Genomic DNA, 15458 nt, shown 5'->3' on the forward strand with positions numbered 1-15458 from the left:
ACCCCTGCCATTTCCTGTCTCTGCTGTGCAGGCGTCCCCAACCGACCTGTAGGAGTCGCTGTCCACAACGTCCAGATTACCACCAATCGACTTCCACCCTCTAACTCTGCCAATTGAGTTAGTATGACGGCCGGCCCAAGCCGGAGGCAGCACAGAGAGCCGGAGTCGAACCCGGTGTCTCTTGCGTTGGTGACAAGTGCAATGTCCGCTGCGCCACCCAGCCGCCCCAGAAGAATTACATGTAAATTTGTTTTACTAATGGCAGGCTCTGCAGGGATAAACAATCCCGCCCCTTCTCCTAATCTGTATAGTGCATCTTCTGAAAAGGAGGGCAGTAGTCCAAGTCTCCTGCTCTGGTTGAGGAGCCGGGGGATCTGGTCTACAGCTGAGCAGAGTGCCAGGCTGAGCTGCTCTGGTTGTGTGTCCCACAGAGGAGCCAGGGGATCTGGTCTACAGCTGAGCAGAGTGCCAGGCTGAGCTGCTCTGGTTGTGTGTCCCACAGAGGAGCCAGGGGAGCTGGTCTACAGCTGAGCAGAGCGCCAGGCTGAGCTGCTCTGGTTGTGTGTCCCACAGAGGAGCCAGGGGAGCTGGTCTACAGCTGAGCAGAGTGCCAGGCTGAGCTGCTCTGGTTGTGTGTCCCACAGAGGAGCCAGGGGAGCTGGTCTACAGCTGAGCAGAGTGCCAGGCTGAGCTGCTCTGGTTGTGTGTCCCACAGAGGAGCCAGGGGATCTGGTCTACAGCTGAGCAGAGTGCCAGGCTGAGCTGCTAATAGACTCCGTATGTGGAATGCAGGCCCAGATCGTATTTTGGTCCACGGTGACGGACTTGCTGCATTTTTTCCACTTTTCCCACTCAACAGTAACTCACTGAACAGTTACTGTTGGTTGAAGTTATATTTATGAAGCTCTGAAGTCTACAGTCTGTCACGAGACAACTCAAGAACCAAAAAACACCATCTCAAAACGGGACGCATCCGTCTATTAGGGGCATAACTTTTCAATCCAAATTGTATTAGATTTTATTTTGTGGCAAATATCAAATCTTTTTGACATCAGTTTTATTAAATTTGATTCAAAATACTTTTACAAAGTGTAATATGAATACAAATGTGATGAGACCGACTCAGTCTGCAAGTGTTTAATATATGCAATTAAAATCTAGTCCATAGTATTATATATACATTTAACAACCTTAAAACGGACGATTAAATCCACAGATCAATTCAGTTGTATTTCCACGTTGACACTCTAATATTTAGCACAGAAAGAACAAAAACACAAGTCAGATATTTAGATTTAAAATATAACTTTAATACATTTTATAAATCAAGCAAGGTCAACACGTTTGTGACACGTCTCGTTTAAAGCTGCAGAGACCAGGTCCAGTGTGGAGGCAGGGGGGGGGGGGGTTGATGCATGACAGGATGTCAAACATGTCTCACCGCTACATACCAGTCTCTTGAATATGTTCCTTGGTTACACAGATGAAATATTACAACACATTTCATTAGAGTCCTCAGGCCACAGATTAGTCTGTGAATAGTGAAAGAAGAAGTGAATTTATAAATGTCAGTGGAGTTGTTTTTGGTGAAAGGGTGAGCCAAGAACTACATGCCAGGAGAGATGGCCAACATGGAAACTGTTAAAACAATTTAATAAAGAGAAGACAAAAAATCAAATAAAAAATCAAACCCTTAAAAAGAATTGGTATTGTGGACGAGTCACAGGGAACGGGATTTATAGGAAAGAATGACGATCCTCTTCAGCTTCAGAGAGGACACGCTTATTAACTACAAAGAAAGTAACACAAATAGTGTCTCATTACATACAAGTCCTGAGATTTCCTTTTTTCCCCAATGAGGATTTTTAGCCGAGAAAGGCCAAGAACAAGGGGGGGGGGGGCTTGCTTTACTAAGTGCTTCTGTGCAACATTGAAATGTTTCCTCTAGTCTGTAGAGTCAATCACCTGTACAGAGTGTTCATCCTGCTCTGGAGTAGCCGTCGCCAAAGGTGCTGCGTTGCTAAATCAAGTCAGCTAATATAGCTCTTAAAATCCAAAAGGATGACCATCCAATCAAAGCGAGACGGACGGGCTGGAGAAAGAGGAGGAGTTGCATGGAGACTGGAAGTTGAGGGAGCGGGAGGGGGAGCTGGGAGACACCTTGCAGGGGCTGCTCAGATCTCCATTATGGAGCTTCCAGTGCAGCTCCTCGTTCTCCATGGACAGGCGCTTGTTGACCTTGGACTCCTTCTGGAGGGACTCGTGCAGCCCCACCTGCTCCATGGACAGTTGTCTGTGGGGAAGACAATAACATCAAGTAAATGATGCTTAGGAGCACGAATAACATCAAGTAAATGTTGCTTAGGAGCACGAATAACATCAAGTAAATGTTGCTTAGGAGCACGAATAACATCAAGTAAATGATGCTTAGGAGCATGAATAACATCAAGTAAATGTTGCTTAGGAGCACGAATAACATCAAGTAAATGTTGCTTAGGAGCACGAATAACATCAAGTAAATGTTGCTTAGGAGCACGAATAACATCAAGTAAATGATGCTTAGGAGCACGAATAACATCAAGTAAATTATGCTTAGGAGCATGAATAACATCAAGTAATAGATGTTAAGGAGCATGAATAACAACACGTAAATGTTGCTTAGGAGCATGAATAACATCAAGTAAATGTTGCTTAGGAGCATGAATAACATCAAGTAATAGATGTTAAGGAGCATGAATAACATCAAGTAATAGATGTTAAGGAGCATGAATAACATCAAGTAATAGATGTTAAGGAGCATGAATAACATCAAGCAATAGATGTTAAGGAGCATGAATAACATCAAGTAATAGATGTTAAGGAGCATGAATAATTATCAAGTAATGGGTGCAGTAGATCAGCTCATTGAAGTCAGAAAATCTAAGGATAATATGAGAAAAAAACATGGTAATGCGTCAGTGGAAAATTGGGTTTTATAAATACAGGATCCCTGGGTGTTTTCCTCTCTAGTCCACTTTTGGAGGTGGCTAGAAATTAATGAACAAATCTTTATCGCCCCCTAGGGGAATTAGCTTGGCACCATTTCTATGGTTGGTATACCATAAAAAAATACCAAAACCATACATACATATTGACACATAATTTAAAACAAGGCACAGAAAGCATCATGTTGAGAAATTGGTAAAAGAACACAAAAAAACACATTAAGTGTAGTATTGATTGATTGATTGAAAAGTTTATTAACAGATTGCAGAATGGGTACAGTACAGTACATCTCAATACATACAATTGTTAAGGGGATGCAGACCAGAGAAAGACTTTCGTCTTGTTTACATCAGGGTCCCCCATTTTCAATTCATCATAACATATATGACATACATGACATACAGATAGACAGTACTGCTACATCTATACATTTATGACATATCAGATTTGCAAATACAGTACTGTTTGTGATACAAAAGTGTCCAGAAAAGGAGTGTATATACATTTGGCGTAGAAACTGTACATTGGATACAGTAGAGCGCCAACGTTCAGTTAACATCACCAGAGCTCGCTAGGCAGCTGAATGCTGTGTGGAGTAAAGGCTGTGGTGGCTCCTTCAGTCTACATCCTGGTCTATACTTTCGCTCCGAAAGGTCAAAGTGCATATTCAGGACATAGAGGGTGCTATGATCTTGTGAGCCAATTTCAAATCAGAAATAGTTTATCCTCCAGGGGGGAGCTGAGCAGTTCAGTGTTCTCTTAAGTATGACTGATGTACGAGTCACCTGTATTGTAATCTAACCAAATCAGAATCTCTTGTATTATAATCTAACCAAATCTGAATGTATTGTAATCTAACCAAATCAGAATAACTTGTATTGTAATATAACCAAATCAGAATATCTTGTATTGTAATCTAACCAAATCAGAATATATTGTATTCTAATTTGACCAAATCAGAATATATTGTATTCACCAATGTGTTTTAATCCAAACAAAGAATTTCTTGTATGCACTAATGTGTTCTAATCTAACCACATAAGAATTTATTGTATTCACTAACGTGTTCTAATCCAACCAAATAAGAATTTCTTGTATTCACTAACATGTTCTAATCTAACCAAATAAGAATGTATTTTATTCATACAGTGAATTCACAAGGGATTTGACTTGACTTGGGGTCGACACATCAGTCGCCGGATGGCTAGATGCACACAGAGCACAAACCTATGAGACCTTGCATTAAGTGCAGATAGACAATGCAAGGCGGTTATTATATAGGCAGTTAATTATTAAATACATTAGCCCTGCTTTAAAACTGGAATCCACTGCCTAAAATGCAGATGTGAAAGTACCCAGACGAGGGAAATTATATTATATATATTAGCCCTACTTTATTGAATTATTATATACCAATTTCCTCTGAATGTGTTCAGTAGAAAGCTATGTGGCGGCTAGCTAGCCTAGCTTTGCACAAATTAATGGAAGTGGATACTGACCAACTAACCTAGCTGTTGGCCAAAAACACCTCTCCCGAGTTTTAAGCTAGGCTAGTGGTCCATATCGGCTTCCATTCATTTGTGCTAAAATAAGCTAGCTTGCAGCCGGATAGCTTTCTACTGAATGCACAGAGAGGAAATTGGTATCCATCTTCTGTCAGACTGGAGAAGATGGTAAGTGCATTTCGTGTTCCTTTAAAGGTGAAATAAAGGACTGCTTCAAACTAGGCAGGTGTGAAAGCACCCACCAAGGGAGTGAACACTTCCTTTACCTGGACATAGCAGTGTGTCGATCCACACGGGCCCTGAGGTCTTCATTCTCCTGTTGGCCCTTCTTAAGGAATTCCTCCAGCTTCACACTTTTCTCCGTCTGAAAGCCCACAGCAGCACAGTGATGACTCAGCAAATTCTCTATTAGACCCTTTTCATTGGAATTGCATTACTAGGGGACAGCTTGGGCCCAAGTTTATTTTCTGTCATATATATTTTCATGGTATCATGGGACGGGTCTAATTCTGAGTCTATGATATTTGGTATCATGTGTCACAGGTCCAACCGGTCCTATACATATATATATTTACCGTCAGAAGTGACCGTAACATATGGGACGGGTCTAACTCTGGGTCTATGGCGTTTGGTATCATGGGACAGGTCTAAGTCTGGGTCTCACCAGTTTATCCAGGTGCATCAGCTTCTTGTCCTGCTGGTGGAGCTGGCTGTTCTTGATGTCCAGAACCACTTTGAGGCTCTCCAGCTCATGTCCCAGATACAAGATGTGAGAGTCCTTAAAACAGGGGCAAACAAGTTGTTTATGGTTTCTTTGGAGTCATAAGCGGTTGCCAAGGTCGTCTCTATTATTTCAATGGGTTCATAAGAAACCTTAATGTCACAGTAGCAGTGTAATAATAATGTAGCAGTGGAAACGATTCAGGTTTTAAATATAATGTCAAACTGTGAAATGTGTTCGGGGAAAAACAGAGGCCTACAGAATGAGAGCATACATTCCACCTGGAGTTTTCACTCATCTTATAAATGTCAGGGGGCCATAAATTCACAACCGCACAACAGAGGGCGCCATACATTGCTTGCAAAATAATTTAACGATAAGGGCATGACAGAGCCAATTAAAGTGAACCTGCTATTTAGCTATGTTATAAACATAGGACATGTACTCTAACACAAGATTTAAACCCAAGTGTTAAGCCCATGCTAAAAAACAAATCCTAAACCAGGCAAGAGGACACAGGGATGGTCCTTCAGAGCTTAAGACGGGCAGGACACAGTGACCTGCTCCTTCAGACAGGCAGGAGGACACAGTGATCTGCTCCTTCAGACAGGCAGGAGGACACAGTGACCTGCTCCTTCAGACAGGCAGGAGGACACAGTGACCTGCTCCTTCAGACGGGCAGGAGGACACAGTGTCCTGCTCCTTCAGAGCCTCAGACAGGCAGGAGGACACAGTGACCTGCTCCTTCAGAGCCTCAGACAGGCAGGAGGACACAGTGACCTGCTCCTTCAGAGCCTCAGACAGGCAGGAGGACACAGTGACCTGCTCCTTCAGACAGGCAGGAGGACACAGTGACCTGCTCCTTCAGAGCCTCAGACAGGCAGGAGGACACAGTGACCTGCTCCTTCAGAGCCTCAGACAGGCAGGAGGACACAGTGACCTGCTCCTTCAGAGCCTCAGACAGGCAGGAGGACACAGTGACCTGCTCCTTCAGAGCCTCAGACAGGCAGGAGGACACAGTGACCTGCTCCTTCAGAGCCTCAGACAGGCAGGAGGACACAGTGACCTGCTCCTTCAGAGCCTCAGACAGGCAGGAGAACACAGTGACCTGCTCCTTCAGAGCCTCAGACAGGCAGGAGGACACAGTGACCTGCTCCTTCAGAGCCTCAGACAGGCAGGAGGACACAGTGACCTGCTCCTTCAGACAGGCAGGAGGACACAGTGACCTGCTCCTTCAGAGCCTCAGACAGGCAGGAGGACACAGTGACCTGCTCCTTCAGACAGGCAGGAGGACACAGTGACCTGCTCCTTCAGACAGGCAGGAGGACACAGTGACCTGCTCCTTCAGACAGGCAGGAGGACACAGTGACCTGCTCCTTCAGACAGGCAGGAGGACACAGGGCTGCTCCTTCAGAGCCTCAGACAGGCAGGAGGACACAGTGACCTGCTCCTTCAGACAGGCAGGAGGACACAGTGACCTGCTCCTTCAGACAGGCAGGAGGACACAGTGACCTGCTCCTTCAGACAGGCAGGAGGACACAGGGCTGCTCCTTCAGAGCCTCAGACAGGCAGGAGGACACAGTGACCTGCTCCTTCAGAGCCTCAGACAGGCAGGAGGACACAGTGACCTGCTCCTTCAGAGCCTCAGACAGGCAGGAGGACACAGTGACCTGCTCCTTCAGAGCCTCAGACAGGCAGGAGGACACAGTGACCTGCTCCTTCAGAGCCTCAGACAGGCAGGAGGACACAGTGACCTGCTCCTTCAGACAGGCAGGAGGACACAGGGCTGCTCCTGCCGTTATTATAGATCTATTTATATCTCGAGTGGCAGGGTACTGTGTGAGGTAGTCATCATTCACTCTCTGCTGTCCATTGGCAGAGGAGGCAGCGGCCACTTACCTCTGATTAGGACCGGCCACCTTGTCACAGCACTACTGGAACATTCCAGTCGAGAGAGAGGGCTGCTCGGTTGTTGCTCGGTGTCAAACAACAACAGTATCAAAGGATTGCTAGTGGAGCTCCGTTATAAAAAGAAGTATCCAGATAAGATAGGGTTGATTGTGTGGTGTTATTGTGCACTGGTTTAATGGCAGCGTGATCACAATCGCACAAAAGGGTTACAAGTAAAACGTGTAAAAATAAAAAAAAACAGAAATAATTGTGATGTAAATGTGACAATAAATGTTTCTTCCGTTTTACTGAAAAGGGTATTTACATTTTTCTGTTGTTTTCTTTCACAGTGAGAGCATAATATTATTTTACTTGTAAAGCTTTTGGACGCTTGTGAATACAACACCATCAACATTAGAACAGCTGGGCTGGTCATATGATGTTTGAGTTTTACAATTCCAATAAGAATTCCCTCCTCGACTTTACACATGTCTAAATAACCCATTTTAGGAAATGTTCAAATTTTGAGGTGGGAAAACATGCAGTAAAAAAGCTGGTGTTTATCGGGAGGTAGAGCAGTCGTCTGGTCATCGGAAGGTTCCCGTTTCGATTCCCGCTCCTCCTCCTCCCGTGCGTCGAAGTATCCTTGAGCAAGACACTTAACCCCCAATTGCTCCTGATGAGCAGGTTGGCACCTTGCATGGTTGCCTCTGCCATCGGTGTGTGAATGTGAGTGAATGGGTCAAATGTGAGGAACAAATTGTAAAGCGCTTTGGATAAAAGCGCTATATAAATGCAGCCATTTACCATTTATATATGACAAAAGTATGACACATCTGCATGCAGCAATCTGCTGTCTCCTAGCCAAGATGCAGCAAGATGATGCTATGATAACCTCATGACAAACATACCATTGTACCTGAAGGAAACTCATGCGAACACAGGGAGAACATACAAACTGCACACAGAAAGGCCCTGCCGGGGTTCGAACCAAGGGCCTTCTTGCCATTGTGTGGAGTGTCTCTGCCTTTTGATTGTGTGGATATTGCCTCAGTCTTTGCTGTACTGTGTGATAATGTTCCAGTACCTGAGTCCTCTCAGCCAGCTCCCTCCTCTTGGCCTCCTCTGCTTTTAGATCCTCAGTGAGAGCAGCGTTCTCTGCAGTCAGCTCCTGGATCTGCTCCTTTAGGTGGAGTTGGATACACACACCTCAATAATCAGCCTGATCTCACTTAAGATATGCAAACAAAGTATTAATTGACTACAGGAAAAAGGTACATATTGTACTTTATATTATAGCCATAAGTAATATATTGATGTATTTATGAAAATGTACAAAATCTAAAAAACCTTTAACGTTTTCAGAAAACATTTGAGCTCCCCTGGTGGGGACCCGGGGTACTGGCATGGGAGGCAAGTGCCTTTGCCTCAAGACTACACACTTTTCTGATAGCCTCACCCAAACCCTAACCACACTTAACTTAACTAACTAGAACCGTCAAACACTTTATATCTTAACCATTACCATAACCATAAACAATCATAGTATTGCTGAGTTTGTATCAGGGTGGGTGGATGGCTTAGTCTAGTGGTGAGTGCACTCATTGTTGATTCAACTCCCAGTCAGTGTTTGTTTTGGACGATAAACATAAATACAGTACATTACTTAAACAAGACGTAAATATATTACTTATGGCTATAACATAACGTACATCATGTACCCTTTTTCCCCCCAGTGGTCGATTAGTACTTTATTTACATTTTCTGATGAAAGTGTTGCAATAAGACAACGTATCACTTAAAACCTCTCAAGAGATAAAATAATGTTCTAGGAAAAGATGATCTAGTTGTCTCGATATAGCATTGTTTTAGAACATAAACAATTAAAACAAATGGTGCCGCTTACTGTGAGAGTGGCTTCTGCCTCCTTCAGTGTTTGTTCCAAAGTCTGCAGCTCCTGACTGTGGACCTTCTTCAGCTCTGGAGAGAGAGAGAGAGTCCAGGTTTACAGCATGAGATCCTAAATTACTTATTTTGGACAGAAACCTAAAAAACATTCAAAGGATGGGTATTGTTCACCCACCTTCCAGGGAGTCTTCACATTGCTGTTTAACACAGTACAGGTGCTCTGAATGGCCAGCTTCCAGCTCCAGCTTTGTGGATTCATGGCTGGCTTTCAGCTCGCTCATCTGTAACAAACACAACACAGGACAATTACTTGATATAATGAAATGCAACTGGAGTGCAAAATTATCGATAAGAACACAACTCATTAGACATACAGTAAGAGGCATGTTCCTTCAGCATATTATACAGTAGTTAAAGGTCCCCTCCACTCAAGGATTATTTTCTACATTCTCTTGGAGGCATGCCTTTGACTATATAGATATTTTTTCCTGCAGAACTCGTCACCAGAGCGCTTTTCACATTCTTCCACTGGAGGGGGGGCTTCTCTGTACTTCCTCAACATCTGAGTTGCCTAATCCTGGAACCTATCATGGTCGCTATTGCCCAGCTCGCCACACTGTCATCCAGGAAATGCTAACGTGAAACTGATATTATAAGATGATACATCTTCTAGTGATCTACAGTATGCATGAAAACAAGTGAGGGGGGAAGGGGGGGGGGGGGGCGTCCATAGATCCTTACATTCTCAATGAGGACAATGGTGTAGGGATGCTGCTAAGCCATTTTCAGTAGTTTATTGATCATCACCATTTGGTGAAAAAACCAAACAAAGTTATTTATTTTGAATGTGTTAAAAACACGTGTGGAGGGGATAATTAAGATTCAGGCCAAAAATCACAATGAGTCAGACGTCTTGGGAAAAAGCAAGCGTCAGCAGCTACAGTAGTGACTGAGTCTCAGACAGAATGCTGACAAAGAACACCTTTAGGGCTAATGCACAACTTGTGCTGAGAGAATGACTCAACACTATGACCAGACAACACTAGCGGTAAATTACTGTGGTAGTAGAGATGAAGATGATGCTGGGGGTAAATGACTGGTAGTAGAGATGAAGATGATGCTGGAGGTAAATGACTGGTCAACTCAGCGGCAGCCAATGAAAACGATGGGGGCAGGGCTTGGAGCTAAACTGGCTTGGGAATAGTTAGGATGCCACTCGATGACGATTCAGATTCCTTTATTAAGCCATTTGTGTAATTGTTGCAGCATTACAGTGTATGCATTTTTTATTTCTTTTTTCACAGTAACGACAAACACCAACACAGACGGGACAAAAAACAGTGCAGTGGAGGATTAATCATTTAAATATATATATATATATATATATATATATATATATATAAAGTGTAAAGTGCAGAGTTCCAGTAAGGACTAGTGCAGTGCAGTCAGTGTCATTGTGCCAGTATCACTTGGGGGCAGAGGGGGGGACCTGAGGCATTGATCAGCCTGGCGGCTGAGGGGAAGAAGCTCAGTCTGTGACGAGCTTTCACAGCCTTTGGGATCCTCAGCCTTCTCCCAGAGGGGAGCAGGGTGAAGAGGCTGTGACCGGGGTGGGAGGAGTCGGCCATGATCTTCCTCGCCCTCTTCAGCGCCCTGGAGTCGTGCAGGGACCTGAGGGAGGGCAGGGGACAGCCGATCACCCTCTCCGCGGAGCGAATCACCCGCTGCAGCTTGGCGAGATCTTTTGCCACTGCAGCGGGGAACCAGGAGATGATGGAGTGGGTGAGGATGGACTCAATGATGGCCGTGTAGAATTGGGCCATCATGGTCCTCGGCAGTTTGTATGTGTTCAACTGCCGGAGGAAGAACATCCTCCCCTGGGCCTTTTTGAGCAGGCCTGTGATGTTGAGCTCCCATTTCAAATCCCGGGAGATGGTCATGCCAAGGAATCGGCATGAATCCACGGAGGCCACCTGAGTGCCTCCCAGTATGATGGGAGGGGGCAGGGCTGCTTTCCTCCTGAAGTCCACTACCATCTCCACTGTCTTTTGAGCATTGAGCTCCAGGTTGTTGCAGCTGCACCAGCTCTGCAGCCTCTCGATCTCCCTCCTGTAGGCCGACTCGTCCCCCCTGGAGATGAGACCCACCAGTGGTGTCGTCAGCGAATTTCAGGAGTTTGACCGAGGGGTGGAGAGAGGCACAGCTGTTGGTGTACAGGGAGAACCAGTAGTGGGGACAGGACGCAGCCCTGCGGGGAACCGGTGCTAGATTGATTAGATCAACACATTAGGTTTGGTTCAGACGTCTGAGGTTATCTCTAGCTAAAAGCTAGATTCAAGATTGGATATTGGATGGATGTATCCTTTTATCACCAGTAAACTCTATTTCAGTTTATCATTTCAATGGGTAAATGTTTAAACATATCAATTTAAACCTTTAAATGTGCAGGGAACGCAAATACCTTACTAGGTGAAATGCTCCTTTAAACTCTTCCTTTGAAGGTGTAACAACAAAAGTACCAAATGGAATATTCTAGGTTATGGGAATGCAAATACCTTATTAGGTGAAATTACCCTTTAAATCTTCTTTCTTTACAGGAGAACCATCAGTGATTCAACTATAATCAATGTCATCAATGGGTACACTAGAATCCCATTAACTCGTCCTCTTTACAAGAGAACATCAGCAGTTAAAATAACCTACTGGGTGTATTTACCCTTTACGTCTCCCTTTCTTGTAGGATAATATCAATGGTTCAAGTAGCTTATCAGTGGTTCAAGTATCTTACTGGGTGTAATTACCCTTTAAGTCTCCCTTCCTACAGGAGAATATCAATACCCATATATCAAATTAAATCAAATACAAAATACAATATCAAAGTAACAAAAGGTGAACGGGGTCGAAGCCCTTGGAATATCCTTGTGTTCAGTCAGTTCAATCCTACCGGACTGTTGAGGTAACAGGAGTTGGGCAACAGGGGTATTCGAATCAGGCTGGCATTAGCCTTGAGCTATATCAGAGGTACAGTGGGTTGGCTCGCCATCTTGCATCGTCCGCCACACCGCCTCGTCCCCTCGTGGGCACACGTGGTGATGGGTGGTCTCGACTCCTGGAACTGCTCCCAGGGTGGAAACGGGTGCTACTGTAGAAAAACCTGGCCTGCTTGTGAGCAGGCATTCAGAAATAAGCTATTTACCATCTTTTATCGCTTCATCTTTTCATTGCTTTCAGAATGAATAATCAGGCTACTTTTAGCTATGCTAAGCTAAAGTAGGCCGTCTCATCCCAGCACGTGGGATCATATGCTAAAGTGCGCTAGCATGTGGAACATTCCCCAATCATATAAAACTCAAAAACAATCAAAATGTATATAGACCTTGTTCTTAACGTACAGCATATCAATACAATTATAAGTACTTCTGAAATGGTTCCTTCCTAGTTTCCACCAAATTGAGCTTGGGGCAGTTCGTGTATGACTCGGAATGAAGCTACGTTAATTAGCTTTAACGTTATTAGCTTGTAGCATGAAGCTAACCATTTTTGTACACTCGACAATTGAATAGCACACAATATTGATTTAACTCACCAAAACGGCAGGCTACAGCTACTTTACTGCAACGCTTCTTCGGTTTTGCAACTGGGGGACTCTTTTATAACTGTTTGATAACTGTTTTTATCATGCTATTTCCCATTTCATCTCGTTATCCAGCAACGTTATCAGCTGCGGCTTCTCCGTGGAATGAGTGTCTGCATCTGCGCAGCGCGAGACTCTAACGTTGAGACGCTGTAAGGCAAGGCGTGCGCCGTAAAGCAAAACGTGGCTGTCGCGACATGACGCAAATTAAAGGGCAATGCTGTAATTCAAAGGGACTTGATACCCAATAATATTAACTACTTATGTTCCTACATAATAGCCTTAACTATTTATGTTCTTATAACTTAAATAGTTATGAATCTGAAATCTGGGTTACACAGAGCCATGTTCACAGCATCCTCTGTGGATCTGTTGGCTCTGTACGCGAACTGCAGCGGGTCCAGCACAGGATCAGTAATGAGCTTCAGGTGGGCCAGGACAAAGCGCTCCAGGACCTTCATGACCACAGAGGTCAGGGCGACAGATCTGTAGTCATTAAGGCCTGTGACCTTGGCCTTCTTGGGGACGGGGATGATGGTTGAGGCCTTGAAGCATGCTGGGACGTGACACAGCTCCAGCGAGGCATTAAAAATGGTGGTAAACACCAGTGCGAGCTGGTCAGCGCAGTGCTTCAGGGCAGAGGGAGAGACAGAGTCCGGGCCGGCCGCCTTCCTGGGATTCTGACTAGAAAACAGCCGTTTCACCTCTCTCACACTGACAGAGGGGGGGGGGGCACTGGGGTGGGGGGATGGAGGTTGTGGCTGAGTGGGTGAAGGAAGAGGGCGGGGGGGAACCTCTTTCTCAAACCTACAGTCAGATTCATTAAGCTTGTTCGCAAGGGGGAGGCTATCAGGCGCCTGTGGTGACTGCGCGCCTGTCACTGACTCCAGTGATACGCTTACTTTCTGCACTACAGCATCTGAGGTGGGTGGAGTCACGCTGGCATGTGGCACAAGGTGCAGGTTAAGGACACTGGTGGAGGAGAGTCCCTGCAGGTAATTACACCTACCTGCACTTAAGGGGCACTTCACCAAAGAAACAATGTCGATTTATTTTGCACATAATACCACACACGCATCCAAAAACTCTGAACAGTTTTGCACACGTTCATTTAGTTTTGACAAGTTATTGACAGTAAATTAGTTTGAATATGGCCACCAATGTGGTCATCGGTGAGATTGAATCCTAATTAACACAACACAAGATTCAATGTCCCCGTTGACATGACTGGTGGCCATATTCAAACGAATTTACTTACTCTCAATAACTGTAAAACTAAATAAATGTGTGCAAAATAAGTTTTTGGATGCGTGTGTGTAAAATAAATCAGCATTGTTTTTTGGTGAAGTGCCCTTTAACATCGCCATTAACTCATTGAATTACAGGCCACTGGATTTAAAAACAGGGATACAGGATTAAAATAGTAATTCCAGCTGACCTGTTGCTCCATCCGAGCCGTGCATTTGTTGGCCTCCTCCTGGTAGGTGTGGTGGACCCTGTCCCACTCCGCCTGGTAGAAGGCCTGCTGCCTCTGCTCCAGCTGAGCCAGGTCCTCCTGGTGCTTCTCCTGCTCCTCCTGCAGCGCCTGCAGCGCCGCCTGCAGAGCCACCCGCACATCCTCCTTCTCTTGCTCCAGGCGCTGGCAGGAGTGGGCAGAGCAGACTGTCCAAGAGGTTCGTTTACATCGTTAATGTTGGCAAATATTGGAGTAAACATTGGAGTAAACATATATATTAACACTTTCAGTGCCGGCCTCCGTTTCCTATTTACCCCGTTGAATGCCACCACCCACTTCAATGATAGCGTTAATCTGCCCGTCGCTTATCAATGACTTGTTTGCAGTCAACATTGTCGAAACGGATATTTTTTTTAATTAATCTGTTCATATCCTTTTTATAGCATTTCGAAAAGCTATCGTTTTCTCGAAAATGTCAGGAAAATAGAAAGATTCCGTCATAAACGGCATTTATTGGAATATTCTCGAATACACTAGACACATTGTCATTTGTCGGCCTATTTATGAATCGTTTTCAAATAAACGCTAGATTATAGATAGTATATGTGTACTTATGCACGCTATAGAAGCGAGCTGAGAAATCGATTATCTTATTTCCTCAACAGCACACGCATACACATACGGGACACGCTGAGATATAGGTCAAAACAGCTCCGATTACCCCAAGACTGGTAACAGATTCCTTACCTTAGATCAGATGTTCTCCAAAAAGATTATTCCAATTCCTGATCGCCATTCCAAATATCGATCACGTTTATTGATCGATTATTGGCTGCTGTAAATATATATTCCAGGCTGCTTTCCATCTCACAATCACTTCCCTCGGAGCCAGTAGGCTCCCCCCCCACACATCCACCACACATCCACCAGTGTAATCGAATGGCCTGCAGTTACACAGGGATAGACGATAGGGGGCGGTATTTTCCCATCGGAGCTCCTAGAGGGGCTGCTGTACCAACGGGAGACTCGGTTGATGAAATATGAATTCAGATCGCTAATTAAAAAAAAAGAGACAATTCGTGTCGTCGGCACTCAACGGGGGGGCATGAAATAACGACAAAGCGCGTCGCTGGCACTCAAAGTGTTAAGGCTGTCAAAGTTAGCGTGTCATTAACGCGTTAACCCTTCCAGAGTCTGAGCTCTAGAGCTCCGCCTCCCTAAGAAATTTCACAATTATTATTATTATTATATATTTTTTTACATAATATGAAACTACAGGTTCATACTTTCAAAATAAGCCATCAATTGTAAAATTCGAGCCGATTGATTAAACATTCTGGTAAAATCCTTACCAAGTCG

The 15458-nt window shown here is 44.6% G+C and overlaps 1 protein-coding gene across 1 annotated transcript in view; it reads right to left on the reverse strand.

Annotated features, from left to right (window-relative positions):
- Nucleotides 1–1538: 1538 nt before the first annotated feature.
- The window catches only part of mtus1a (microtubule associated tumor suppressor 1a), a gene marked incomplete at its 5' end in the record, with an annotated part of 78112 nt that continues 64192 nt past the window's right edge, over nucleotides 1539–15458 (reverse strand). Inside the window, 7 exons of the mRNA XM_084332071.1 lie at nucleotides 1539–2293; nucleotides 4757–4854; nucleotides 5155–5268; nucleotides 8189–8284; nucleotides 9008–9081; nucleotides 9185–9290; nucleotides 14082–14305. Coding sequence (XP_084188197.1) covers nucleotides 2074–2293; nucleotides 4757–4854; nucleotides 5155–5268; nucleotides 8189–8284; nucleotides 9008–9081; nucleotides 9185–9290; nucleotides 14082–14305 — 932 coding nt within the window. The 3' untranslated portion in view covers nucleotides 1539–2073. The remainder of the gene's footprint in view (nucleotides 2294–4756; nucleotides 4855–5154; nucleotides 5269–8188; nucleotides 8285–9007; nucleotides 9082–9184; nucleotides 9291–14081; nucleotides 14306–15458) is intronic.

Source organism: Notolepis coatsorum, assembly GCF_963971535.1.
Source record: "Notolepis coatsorum genome assembly, chromosome: 16".
NCBI classification, from domain to species: domain Eukaryota; kingdom Metazoa; phylum Chordata; class Actinopteri; order Aulopiformes; family Paralepididae; genus Notolepis; species Notolepis coatsorum.